Source organism: Erythrolamprus reginae, chromosome 3 (assembly GCF_031021105.1).
Source record: "Erythrolamprus reginae isolate rEryReg1 chromosome 3, rEryReg1.hap1, whole genome shotgun sequence".
Classification (NCBI taxonomy): Eukaryota; Metazoa; Chordata; class Lepidosauria; order Squamata; family Dipsadidae; genus Erythrolamprus; species Erythrolamprus reginae.
Window position 1 is genome coordinate 17,188,726 of NC_091952.1, and position 14,302 is coordinate 17,203,027.

Sequence of the window (14,302 nt, forward strand, 5' to 3'; positions counted from 1 at the left end):
TTGAATGGCAACTGAAGCAAGCAGGCAGTGTGGAGTATGACACTCGACTCATTTTAACTGATGCATGCTATCATTACTATCAAGTTCTTCACAGCAGCCAAAATGAACACCAGATGCTTTGTACTTTTACATAAAAACCATCCAGGTGACAATGTGATACCTACCCTGTCGTACAGTGTTGTATCTTCCTCCCCATCATCCATGAGAGAGACCGAAGTGCCAAAAAAATGTTTGGATCTTTCTTCTCGATTTTTCATGCCTGCAATAACAAGAGGAGTATTGTCACTAAGAATTCTCGGCCACGGAGGGAAGATGCCCTGTTATTCAAATGGTCCATCGCTTACGTTTGAGATAGTCAGACTGCCCGTGCCTGAAGCTTGTGGAGAGGTCCTGCAGAGACTGAGCTAACGAATACACAACGTTCTTCAGAAGCCGGCATTCTTGGTCCGTGCAGCTTCGAGACTTGCTGTGCAAACCTTGGACTGCTCTCTGACACCTGTGAAATAGCTAAAAGAGAGAGAGAGAAAGAAAAAGAGAAAACAAAATGTTTTTAGAGAGAAAGAGGAGCAAGCATTCCTGGTTCAATTAACAACAAGAAGAACAAATGCCTAAGAAACTATTTCTTTAAAGTGACGTAAAGTTATCCTCTAGAGCAGAGGTCCCCAAACTTGGTAACTTTAAGACTTGTGGACTTCAACTCCAACAGCTGGCTGGAGAATTCTGGAGTTTAAGTCCACCAGTCTTAAAGTTGCCAAGTTTGAAGATCTCTGCTCTGGAGCTGTAGGTACATTCAACTATGTCTTAAAGGCTTATTTAATTGAATCTCACAGTAATTATTTGTGCTTTCTGGTGATTTATACTGAGCGGAAAATTTATTTATTTTATTTATTCATTTGTCCAATACACAAATACATAGGAAGAAAGATAGACATGTGATAATATAAAAGAGGGTGAAAGTGAACTTAGAGGAGAGGATATATGAAAGGAAGAGAATATATAAGCTAGGTGAAAGAAAGGAAAGACAATTGGACAGGGGCGAAAGGCACACCAGTGCACTTATGTACGCCCCTTACTGGCCTCTTAGGAACCTGGAGAGGTCAATTGTGGAGAGTCTAAGGGAGAAGTGTTGGGGGTTAGGGGTTGAAACAATTGAGTCCGGTAATAAGTTCCACGCTTCGATAACTCGATTGTTGAAATCATATTTTTTACAGTCAAGTTTGGAGCGGTTCGTATTAAGTTTGAATCTGTTGCGTGCTCTTGTGTTATTGCGGTTGAAGCTGAAGTAGTCATTGACCGGTAGGACATTGAAGCACATGATCTTGTGGGCAATACTCAAATCGTGTTTTAGGCGCCGTAGTTCTAGGCTTTCTAGGCCCAGGATTGTTAGTCTATTTCCGTAGGATATTCTGTTTCGAGTGGAGGAGTGAAGGGCTCTTCTGGTGAAATATCTTTGGACATTTTCAAGGGTGTTGATGTCTGAGATGTGGTATGGGTTCCAGACAATAAAATAACTGAAGGCAGAAGAAGAATATATGCATCTCAGAGTTGAGAATATGCATATAGCTTATCGCAATAACTGAAGCTATTGGTAATATTTATTTATTTGATAAAAAGCAAAAGGAGCTGTTGACCTTTATGAAAAAAAGAACAAAAACAAAATCCAATCTAGGGTATAATAAGGAGCCTACGTACAATTAGTCAGGCTCTTTTGAAAGTTTCGAAACAGTGCAGGAAGCAGATTCCATTCAATAGCCTTGTCCTCACAGGGAAGCATGGATGGAGACTGGAGGATGATTGTCCAGAATCACTGGGTCCTTCAACAGTCTTTTGAAGAGCTGGTATACCATTACCTCTTTCAAAATCCGGGAAAACTTCAAAGTCAAAGGTCAACTCCCTGGAAGATTTGGCCAATCAGGACCTGGAATCTAGCAAACAGGTAGCTAAAGAATTCTGCCCAATTCGGCATGAGTCACAGTCTCAAACGTGCCCCAGATAACTCTGGAAGACTCCACTTCAGCACTTGAGCCATGTACTGCAAGCTACTTCTGCTGACTGCTGGCTGTAGTTCACCAGTTCAAATCTCAGTAGCCTCAAGGTTGACTCAGCCTTCCATCCTTCTGAGGTGGGTAAAATGAGGAGCCAGATTGTTGGGGGAGATATGCTGACTTTGTAAACCACTTATAGAGGGCTATAAATCACTTTGAAGCGGTATATAACTCTAAATGCTATTGCTATCTCAACAGGACCTGCCCATTGGATTTCAACTGGGAGTAGATCTGAGCAACTTTATCTGCCAGCAAGATACTGTAGCAAAACGAATACAGTGGTACCTCAAGATACGAACCCCTCGTCTTACGAACAACTCGTGATACGAACCCGGGGTTCAGAAAATTTTTGCCTCTTCTTACGAACTTTTTTCGAGTTACGAACCGGCGTTCGGAGACTGCTGGGAAGCCATGCGGCTGTTTTAAAAGGTGACAGCCGGGCGGCGGGGCTTCCCAGAAGCCTCCCGAACGCCGGTTCGTAACTCGAAAAACGTTCGTAAGAAGAGGCAAAATTTTTCTGAACCCCGGGTTCGGTTCAGGAGGTTGCTGGGAAGCCCCCCCAGGCCGGCTGTGACCTTTTAAAACAGCCGCGCGGCTTCCCAGCTGTCTCCCGAAGCCGAATGCGGAAGTTCGGCTTTGGCGTTCGGCTTCGGGAGACAGCTGGGAAGTGGCGCAGCTGTTTTAAAAGGTCACAGCCGGCCTGGGGGGCTTCCCAGCATCCCCCCGAACCCCGAACTTTTGCCAAACCTCCGGGTTCGGGGTTCGGGAGGTTGCTGGGAAGCCCCCCAGGCCGGCTGTCACCTTTTAAAACAGCCGCGCGGCTTCCCAGCAGTCACCGAACGCCGTTTTTTTGCAGGGTTTTTTTTGGTTGCACGGATTAATTGACTTTACATTGTTTCCTATGGGAAACAATGTTTCGTCTTACGAACCTTTCGACTTACGAACCTCTTCCTTGCACCAATTAAGTTCGTATCATGAGGTATTACTGTACTCATAAGGGTTCAATAGAAGTTGTTAGGTCTTATTCCTTCCCAGTAGAACATGAGCCATCTTGAACCAGTGTGGGAATCAACCCAGCAAACCAGAAAGCAACAAGAAAGTGATTTGACCAGGGCAATGGATGGATGATAATGTCCTCTAAAAGAAGATCATGCCCCATTTGCTTCAAATAAAAAATTCAGGTGCAATGTGCAACCTCCAATTTGTGCTGGACTGTCAATGACCTGGAATTAGTCCATGGTTGCTCTGGAGTGACAAACTTCATGGCTTGCGAAATCCCAGATTCCTTGTCACATGGTGGGAAACTGAAATCTCCAAGGATAAGTAATAATGGGATCTCCAACACCAGCCCAGCAAGAGTCCAAGGAATCAGGTAGATTTAGTGTCAGAAGGTTTCTAACCAAATTCTATTATCCTTGCAGGCAGATAACGTTTGATTTTTTTTTCAAAAAAGTAGGAAAGTATTCAACAACTTTTTCCCAAGTCTAGTAAACCAGGCAACCCAAAAATGTCTTCTTCAAGTGTTAGATTGTTGCAAAATGTTGTTAAAATTGAAATAAATCTTTATTTGCATCAGTGGTGTTTAAATAGCTGAATAATTAAATCTATAACATAGAATCTTAAGTACCATTTTAGTCAAATCAGGTCTCCATTGTTTAATATGGTAATAACAACATTACTATCAATCTACACAAATGTGTTTTGGTTAGAATTCTTAACTGCGGATGCTTAAAATCTTTGTATTTTTCTTCTTAAAATTACATATGTATTCATATATCAGTACAATATTGCCATTTTTAAATTTTTGTTTGTTTGTTTAAGATGTCAAACAAAATTGACTTCTTGTTACTGGATTTTTCCCTTCATCCAAGGGGACATTAGGGCAACTTACTCACATATCTTGCATTTGGTAACACCCAATTCTATTTTGAAAAGAGAACCGTGGTGGCACCTGAGTAATTTCTTGAGTGGTTATTTCTATTGCATGCTCTTCCTCGCTGCTATCATCCAAGGTCGGTCTGTTTAAATGCTTGTCGTGCAAACTGGCTAGTTCTTTCATCTTCTGTTTTATCCTGGATATCTCATATTGAATCTTAAAATGAAATTTGAAAAAAAAATAAGGACAAAGTTAGAAACAAAGAAACTTAAGTGAAGACAACATTCCAGACAATAGTAAAGTTTTTTAAAAATCCTTTTGCTTATATTTTTAAAAGATCACATTTGCTCTTTATATAAAAAGTGCTATTCAATTTCAGCTATATACACGGAAATGGAATTTTTTTTAGCTTTTTCAGACTTAGGGTTGGATCCACAGTGGTGGTGGTGATGGTGATGGTGGGAGGCAGCATATTTTGGGTTCAGATCAGTTCTGAAATGGTTGATCTCTCATTGTCTTGACCAAGAAACTGAATTCTGTCAAAACTAGACTGATGCAATACTGTTGTAATCATAGGTTTATAGGCACTGTAATTTGGGAATAAAATATTACTGGAGAGTGATATTTTGGCCCAATTGTGTGCTGTATAAAACCTTAATTCTTCCTCTATGGAAAGGCAGCAAAGTCCAGGCTGAGTAAGCATCCTGTAGAATCTATGACCATGTATGGAAAGCATTTAACTTGGTATGCAATATGAAGAAAACCTATAGCTAACTTCCATATAAGGAAATATATGCCTTACTCACATTCCTTTGCTAATAACCAGTAAACACAGAATCCAGGAAAAGACTTCCGTTAATTATCTATAGGGAAGTCATGAGAAGCTTGCTTTATATGGTGCATATAGTGAATGGTAGTAAGGGGGATGGCTTAATGTATGTGGCGTTCGCGAGTTGGTTATTCTGTACCACATGTCAGAGAAGTGAAACACAATAAAAGGAGCGATCCTGATTTAACAGAGGTCGTCTCATCGAGAAAACTTTCTCTGTCGCTTCATTCTGATGTGGCAATCATGGCATGCTGTGCCCCCCTAGAGGTCGACCCACTGAAGGAAGGCTGCATGCCTTCACAATACAGGTTGTTCTCAACTATTCATTAAGTGACTATTTGAAGTTACAATGGCTATCAACCCTGGGGCCATTTTGAGACTTCAGAGTTGACACACCAGGGAAGAAGGATAGGGAGGGCGGAACAGAGATGGTTGGGGTGTTGTAGCCAAAACAAAATGCTTTCTCGTGGGAACCAAGGATATTCCTGCAGGTGCTTGGAAGGAAGGGACTGGAGTCACCTAGCAACTGAACAGCGTTCTGATTGGACCATTTGACTCGGCGTTTTGAGAAAGTGACAAAGTTTCACTTTTAATCAGGTGAAAACCACGGAAATATTCAGAGTTGGTTTTCACCAGCTTGTGCCAATATGACATATCCAATAAAACTTTGAGGAACTTGGTGGCATCTCGGTGGCGCAGTGGTTAAAGTGCACTACTGCAAGCTACTTCTGCTGATCACCAGCTGTCAGCAGTTTGGCAGATCGAACCTCAGTAGACTGAAGACCCAGATTGTTCGGGGCAATATTTATTTATTTATTGGATTTCAATGCCGCCCCTCTCCGAAGACTTGGGGCGGTTTACAACATATAATAAAAAACAATCAAATACAATGGCAAATCCCATTAATTAACTAGATAACTAACCTAAAATCCCTAGTATTTTAAAAATCAATTGAACACGTTCGGACCTCAGCCATACATAACATTCATCGGCCAGGAGGCCTAAGATCTAATTGCCACAAGCCTGGCGACATAAATGAGTTTTAAGATTTTTACGGAAGGCGAGGAGGGTGGGGGCAGTGCGAATCTCTGGGGGGAGCTGATTCCAGAGGGCCGGGCCCCCACAGAGAAGGCTCTTCCCCTTGGCCCCACCAAGCAACATTGTCTGGTTGACGGGACCTGGAGAAGGTCAACTCTGTGGGACCTAATCAGTTGCTGAGATTCATACGGCAGAAGGCGGTCCCGCAAGTAATCTGGCCCGATGCCATATATGCTTACTCTCTGTAAACCACTTAGAGAGGGCTGTAAAGCACTGTGAAGCGGTATATAAATCTAAATGGTATTGCTATTGCCTCCCTCAGTTTTGTTTGCTATGGGTATTGTTAGTACAGGGTACATGTGTGTTAGGGTTTGCCATTGTAAACTGCATATTGTAAACTGTACCAAACTTGTACTTAAAGAGTTAATGTGCACTTAAAGGGTTAAATTGTACTTGAAGAGTTAATATTCAAGGCTGTTTCGTCACTTCCTAATTGAAGCTATAAAAGCTCATTATTTTGCTCGGTCATTTCCTTTACTTTTGCCTGAGACAGGGGTTGTGTCCAAGCTTCGTGCTTGTACAAGCTTTGTGCTTTTATTTATCTTATTGTATTTTAGCTTCGTGCTTTATCTATGTTGTGTTTAAGCTTCGTGCTTGTATAAGCTTTGTGCTTTTATCTATATTGTGTTTTGCTTTGTGCTAATCTTGTAATTGCTCAGTGCATATTATTCTGTATTTGCTTTGTGCTTATTCTGGATTGTTTATATTTTGTTTATATGTACTGTAAATAATACTTATTTAACTAAGTCTGTGTCTTGGCTTTATCACACATCCACGCTCTGTTAAAATTCTCTGCTCGGTATTGTCGAAGGTTTCATAGCCTAGCTAACCGAGACAAGACAACAGGTAGGTTACTTGGAACCCAGACATTGGTACTGAAAAAAGTTACATGGTCACATGATCAAAATTCGGATGCTTGGCAACTGACATTTATTTATGATGGTTGCAGTGTCTAAGGAGCATGTGATCACCTTTTGGCGACCATCTGACACAAGCAAAATTGATGAGGAAACCAGATTCATTTAATAATTATGCTACTAATTTAACAACCGCAGGGATTCACTTAATGACTCTACCAAGAAAGGTCATATAACGGGGAAAAATATATTGTCAACAAAATATAATCCAGCTTTTTCCTTAGGCATATTATTGCCTTCAACCCTATGTATTTCCTCTTCCAGGTAATGCTAGGAACTTCGAAAGTTTGCAAATCAAATGGATTCCTCCATCAAAATCCTCCTCCTTTAGAAATGGGAGAATAAAATGTCATGTATTCCCATACCCCTCCTCTCTTAAAACCTGAAATATTCTAATACAGTGGTACCTCATCTTACGAACGCCTCTTCTAATGAACTTTTCAAGATACGAACCCGGTGTTTAAGATTTTTTTGCCTCTTCTTCCGAACTATTTTCACCTTACGAACCCAAGCAGCTGCTGCTGGGATGAAGGGGTTTCTTTTTCCCCCCTTTTTTGAAGAAAGAAAAGGGAGGGGCGGCTTGGAGGAGGAAAGATTTTGCAGAGAACAAGGTGCTTGAAAAGGCACTGAAAGGGTGTCTTTTGAAGAAAGAAAAGGGAGGGGCAGCTTGGAAGAGGAAAGATTTTGCAGAGAACAAGGTGCTTGCAAAGGCACTGAAAGGGTGTCTTTTGAAGAAAGAAAAGGGAGGGGCAGCTTGGAAGAGGAAAGATTTTGCAGAGAACAAGGTGCTTGCAAAGGCACTGAAAGGGTGTCTTTTGAAGAAAGAAAAGGGAGGGATGGCTTGGAGGAGGAAAGATTTTGCAGAGAACAAGGTGCTTGCAAAGGCACTGAAAGGGTGTCTTTTGAAGAAAGAAAAGGGAGGGGCGGCTTGGAGGAGGAAAGATTTTGCAGAGAACAAGGTGCTTGCAAAGGCACTGAAACGGTGTCTTTTGAAGAAAGAAAAGGGAGGGGCGCCCCCCTTGCCTTTCTTCCTTCCCACTCACCCTTTAGCCTAGCCTTGCTTCTTCCACCCGCCCCCTTTAGCTGCTCCTCCCTGCCCTCTGTTCGCCTCCCTTCTAAAGTTTGGGATTTTCCTGAAGGATTTGCACACATTATTTGCTTTTACATTGATTCCTATGGGAAACATTGTTTCATCTTACGAACTTTTCACCTTACGAACCTCCCCCGGGAACCAATTAGGTTCGTAAGACGAGGTATTACTGTATATTGTAAAGAATTGTACAAATTGTAAAATTGTACAATTGTCTATTTCATGGAGTTAGTTAGGTATGTGTTCTTATCGAATGTTTTTAGAACTGTAACCCTAAGCACTACTTTTTATTTATTTGCCCTGAACATCAGAAGATTAAAATAAACACAATATTGCCAATTTTTACTGCTGCTTTTCCTTTTCTTCAAATACTTACTTCTTCTATACCATCAATCCACTTCGGAGACAACCTCTTAGATACACAGATAGCTGCTTCAGGATCTAAACTGATACCTGATACCAGTGCCATGCGATCATCTGCAAGCTGGAGAAAAAAAATAGAATGTGTTTAGACTGTTGTGAATCAAAGTGAGACAGCTTCCAGATTCAGAGGAAAATAAGTTGATCATTTAGGATTCAAGCTAATGGTTTTCCGATTCTTTGCAACTCTTTGAGATTTCTTGGATGCTAATCAAGGTTCTCTGGTGAGAAATCTGGTTACTCTATTTTTCCAGAGTATAAGACGCACCTTATTTCCTCCCTAAAAGAGGCTGAAAATTTGGGTGGGTCTTATGCTCCAAATGTAGTTTTTTCCAAGCTTTTTTCCCCAGCCCTAACTAGGTGCTAACAATCTCCCCGGCTTCATTTCCCCCCCAAAGAAGTTTTTTTTTCCCAGCCCTAAGTCTTTGCAGGCTTATTTTCCTTCCTACTCCCTCTGAAGAAGGCTTTTTCAGCCCTAACCAGGGGATAAAATAATGTCCTGAAGCAGAAGAGACTAAGGGCGCTAGCCAGATGAATACCTGGTAGGTAGTTTCCCCCCTCTATTTTCCTCCCCCAAAAGTAAGGTGCGCCTTATACTCTGGTGCGCCTTATACTCTAAAAATACGGTATTTATTTAATTATTGTTGCGGTTCAGCCTGAGCCAGATCAAAGACCAGCTGCGTCTCTGCTGGCTCCATGCCCGGGGGAGTCTGAGAGCGGAGGGGAGAGTTCTTTGCAGTCGGACAGAGGAGACAGCAGTCAAGAAAGTGAAGATGAAGCAAGGCCTGGGAGCCCTGGAGAAGGGCTATCTCAAGCCAGTAGCTTGGATTCTCTGGATTCCCTGGAGTCCCTGGATGACGAAGCACAAGCTATCATTAGTATGCGGCAGAGACGCATAGCTCAAAGGAGAACTCAACTGCATAGATATTATCAGCGCTGAAGGAGGAGCACCTGGGGGTTGGGTGTGGTCCTCATTAGCAGGGAAGAGTTTATAAGGCATGAGAACCAGTTCGGCAGCGTGGAGTGTTATCAAAGAGGAGTTGGTGTTATCTGCATTTTCTCTCAGCGTTTTTGTTCCTGGCTCGTGGCCCAACAGTCTTGAAGACCTGTGGGAGGTTTGTGTCTGTTAGCTCAACAGCCTCGTTTGGCACTAAGGATCCTGTGTTTCTGTATGAACAATTGCTTTCGTATTTCTTTTGGAGTTCCAGTGCTTTCCTGACCTGTAAGGACATTTTCTGTTGACTTCTTTTCTCTTTACCATTATAAAACTGTGTTTGGATTCAACTGGTGTGTATGGCTTATGTTTTTGGGTTGGTCATAGCTTCCGGAGTGACCCAGACAGAACAATTATATCCCACTTTTTTGATTTTGACAAGGCAACAAACATATCATGTGCAGTTTCCTCCACCTATTTTCTCCCCCGACAACTCTATGTGGTGGGTTTGGCTCAGTGGCGGGATTAAAATTTTTTTTACTACTGGTTCTGTAGACGTGGCTTGTGGGCGTGGCGTGGCAGGGGAAGGTTACTGTAAAATCCCCATTTCCTCCTGATCGGCTGGGACTCGGGAGGCAGAGAATAGATGGGGGCGGAGCCAGTCAGAGGTTGTACTTAACGGTTTTCTAAACTACTCAAAATTTCCGCTACTGATTCTCCAGAACTGGTCGGAACCTGATGAATCCCACCTCTGGTTTGGCTGAACGTGTGTGACTGGCCCAAGGTCACCCAGCTGGCTTTGGTGGCTAAAGAAGGACTAGAATTAGTCTACCAGTCTACTAGTTTCTAGTCTGGTGCCTTAACCACTAGACCAAACTGACTCTGCAACTGTAATGAGAGGCAAGTGGTGAAGTCTGACCATTGTTAGATTACTCCATTTTAATTTAGATTTGCAAAGGAGAGCTGAATGTATTTCTTGAGATAGGTCATGTAAGACAATTATAAGAACCCACAAACGTGGCCAACATACAGTGTTCCCTCGCTTTTCACAGGGGATGCGTTCCGAGACCACCCGCGAAAGTTGAATTTCCGCAAAGTAGAGATGCGGAAGTAAATACACTATTTTTGGCTATGAACAGTATCACAAACCTTCCCTTAACACTTTAAACCCCTAAATTGCAATTTCCCATTCCCTTAGCAACCTTCCCTTAACACTTTAAACCCCTAAATTGCAATTTCCCATTCCCTTAGCAACCATTCACCATGTTTATTTATTAAAGTTTATTAAAAAATATATTTATTAAAAGCAGACAAAAGTTTGGCGATGACATATGAGGTCATTGGGGGGGGGAAAACCGTGGTATAGAGAAAAAACCCGCGAAGTATTTTTTAATTAATATTTTTGAAAAACCGTGGTATAGACTTTTCGCAAAGTTCGAACCCGCGAAAATCGAGGGAACACTGTACTTGTAAACAAACACGTACCCAGTGTCCTTCCTCTCTTCAGAACTCTGCAATTTGCAGAAAATCATAACACAAGCTGGTGTACAAAGTTCTCTCAAGCTTAAAGGAAAACCACTGGCTTAAGGGAAAGGCTGTGGCTCAGTACATAATACCTAAAATATTTCAATTTATGACTCATTCACACCGTTTGGCAAACAAATTCCAAGGCCAATCTTCATTTCACACTGATGTTAAACACACTGTATATAAATGCAGAGTTTTACTTAAAACAAAAGCCAAATTTGAAAAGGTAAATCTAGTTAGGCAAGAAAAAAGCAGATGCGCAAGGAAAAAGAAAGGCTTGAAGAATTTAGGTCAAATGGAAAGAAGGCTCGCATTGCAATTTGATAAAGCAAAATTTAGTTTTGGACCCCGTGAAGAAGTTATAAAGGAAAGAAAATAGGTAGTATGAAATTATTTCAGCTTTTGTTATTTTCTGTGTTACTTTCAAAACATACATGTGCTTTTTATGCAATTAAAGTGAGTATTAATATATGAAAATAATTTTGGGCCAAGCTAGTAGCTATTAAAAGAACAATTTTATTTTACTATTTTCTTTTCAAAGATCAAAGAACATTTGATGCCCCTGCTTAGCTATCTATCCATTTTCAATACATCAAAAAGATCTTTGAAGTTAGGTATAAATACCTCTATCCTGGCTTAAACCAAGATTAATTTTGAAGCAAATTCCGTATTTGATGTAACATTCTTAGCCTTTGGAATGATGGGATCTTCGAAAGTGCAGTCCTGGTAGACTGGGTTTACATATTGGACTAAGCCAAAATGTGGTTTGGCATAGCAGGTTGAAAGAATCCAGCCGGTACATTTAGCAAACTGTTATGTTTCAACACGTTGGGCAAAACCATCCCAATATAATTTATTTAAAAATTTATGGTTTAATAAATAACAACTTAGCTAAATGTGCACAGTAAGCCACAGAGAATGAATGCAACTGAAACTAAAAAGGGCATAGTGGAAAAAACAGGATAAAGGGAGTTCGTTTGGAGGATCCATTCCAAATTAATCTACAGGTCTGACAATTTAACTACGGTAGTCGTGGGTCTTGGTATATATCAACACTGTTCTTCCACTTAACATCCAGGCAACATCTGCTTATTAAAGACAGCTGCTTGCCTCCTCTCCAAATACAACCCATGAAAGGGTATTGTTTCTTCAGGAAGCTATATAAAAATCTAGAGTTGGCTTTATAATTAAAGGAAGTGCTAGGCTTGATCTATTAAAATTATTTATAGTTTACAACCTCTTTTGTTCAGACCTTGTTAGCTCCTGGTTGGAGTAAATGTTATGTTTAAGGAACTCTTAAAGCAATCCACCATATTAGACAGGGTGGATTGTCCGTAGTGGCAGCGCCTAGCGATATATTTAAATCTAAAAACCTACCTGCAAAGTCAAACTCTACTTTGCTTTCATTTCCAAGTAAACATTGTCAATTAAGAGATTTTGGTATTCTTGGGCTTTAGTCCTTTCTAGAAAAAGGAAATGGCAATTATGCTGGAGCTAAGCTAATAAAATATATTTCTATACTTCCAGCTTTATATAAGGTAATATAAAGGGAAAATGTTTGGGACGACAACCAGCTCCAGTTTTTGTTCTTCTAAATATAAATGCCCGGGTAAACGGCAGATGTTCACAATCCTCCTGTGCCAATGGTATTTTACATAGTTGGGGCAGGAGTGCAAGGAAGCAGCAAAATTGATAATAATTGAACTAATTCTGCCCAAGGAAAAATTGTCTGTATGGGTGGCAGGGTCCAGCCAAGTTGTGCTGGTTTCGTGGCATAGCCACAGGGAGCAGACACAGGCCTTGTGTAGAACCTTGCCCAGAAGGGAGGTATTATTCCCAGCCTTTGCTCTCTCTTCGCCTGGGGCAAAGCCACAGAACTGCTAGGGCTGATAAGATTTTCTATTAAGGCATTGGAGTGGAACAGTGCACTCCGAAGACTAACATTTATGAATATATCAGGCAACCAGCTTCCAGTCTCTTCAGTCTAAACCAGTGATGGCGAATCTATGGAACACATGCTACAGATGCCATATTTGCCGGCACGCAAGCCATTAGCTCCAGCACGCATGTGTGCGCCAGCCAGTTGATTTTTGGCTCACATGGAGGTTCTGGGAGGGCATTTTCAGTTTCTGGGGGGTGGGGAAGGGCATTTTCGCTCTTTCTAGGCCAGTGTTTCCCAACCTTGGCAACTTGAAGATATTTGGACTTCAACTCCCAGAATTCCCCAGCCAGCGAATGCTGGCTGTGGAATTCTGGGAGTTGAAGTCCAGATATCTCCAAGTTGCCAAGGTTGGGAAACACTGCTCTAGGCTCTAGGGAAGCCTCTGGAGCCTGGGGAAGGCAAAAAACGGGTCTACCCAGGCCCACCGGAAGTCAGGAAATTGGCCATTTCTGGCCTCCAGGGGGCCTCTGGGGGCAGGGGAAGTTGTTTTTGCCCTCCCCAGACATTGAATTATGAGTGTGGGCACTCACACATGTGCAATAGCATGCTTGCATGTGCTTTCCACACCTGAGGGGAAAATGGTTAGCCATTTCTGGTCTAAACACTCTAAGACAGGAGTCTCCAACTTTGACAACTTTAAGACTTGTGGACTTCAAGTCCCAGAATTCTTCGGTTAATGAAGGAATTATGGGACTGGGAAGTCCACAGTCTTAAAGCTGCCAAGGTTGGAGACTTCAAGTCCCAGAATTCTTCAGCCAGTGAAGGAATTATGGGATTTGTAAGTCCACAAGTCTTAAAGCTGCCAAGGTTGGAGACTTCAAGTCCCAGAATTCTTCGGCCAGTGAAGGAATTATGGGACTTGGAAGTCCACAAATCTTAAAGTTGCCAAGGTTGGAGACTTCAAGTCCTAGAATTCTTCGACCAGTGAAGGAATTATGGGACTTGGAAGTCCACAAGTCTTAAAGTTGCCAAGGTTGGAGACTTCAAGTCCCAGAATTCTTCACCCAGTGAAGGAATTATGGGACTTGGAAGTCCACAAGCTGCCAAGGTTGGAGACTCCAAGTCCCAGAATTCTTCAGCCAGTGAAAGAATTATGGGACTTGGAAGTCCACAAGTCTTAAAGTTGCCAAGGTTGGAGTCTTCAAGTCCCAGAATTCTTCAGCCAGTGAAGGAATTATGGGACTTCAAGTCCACAAGTCTTAAAGTTGCCAAGGTTGGGGACCCCTGCTCTAAGAAATACTCAGACTACAGTGCTTCACACAATTCTCACGAGGAGAAAAACAAAATCACATTATCTCCTGAGTAGAAGGCAAGTAAGCACGTAACTGAGTTAACAAATGTACTGTGTTAATAGCAAGCATGCCAGCTAAGCAATGCACATTCGCTAAAGAGGCGCTTAGGATTATCACTGCAAAATTTGGGAAATCAGCTTAGAAAACTAGACTGAACCAGTCTGAACTTTCCTCTGCTAGACATTTTAATTTGTGACCGCTATATATGTTTAGCAAGCATAACGGTAAGATTCACTACAAAAAGCCCACTCTATGGCATTAATCACTAATCACTCTGAGCAATAGTATTTCAGAGAAGGTGGCTGTGATAAAATACAGTGGTTATCCGGCCT

General features: G+C 41.7%; 1 protein-coding gene across 3 annotated transcripts in view; it reads right to left on the minus strand.

Moving 5' to 3' along the window:
* STX16 (syntaxin 16) overlaps positions 1-14,302 on the minus strand; it is a 35,210-nt gene that overhangs the window by 12,326 nt on the left and 8,582 nt on the right. For all 3 annotated transcript variants that reach the window (XM_070744550.1, XM_070744549.1, XM_070744551.1), the window contains exons 2-5: positions 8,232-8,339; positions 3,997-4,137; positions 345-507; positions 165-259 (exon numbers count right to left, since the gene is read on the minus strand). In XM_070744550.1, coding sequence (XP_070600651.1) covers positions 165-259; positions 345-507; positions 3,997-4,137; positions 8,232-8,339 — 507 coding nt within the window. The remainder of the gene's footprint in view (positions 1-164; positions 260-344; positions 508-3,996; positions 4,138-8,231; positions 8,340-14,302) is intronic.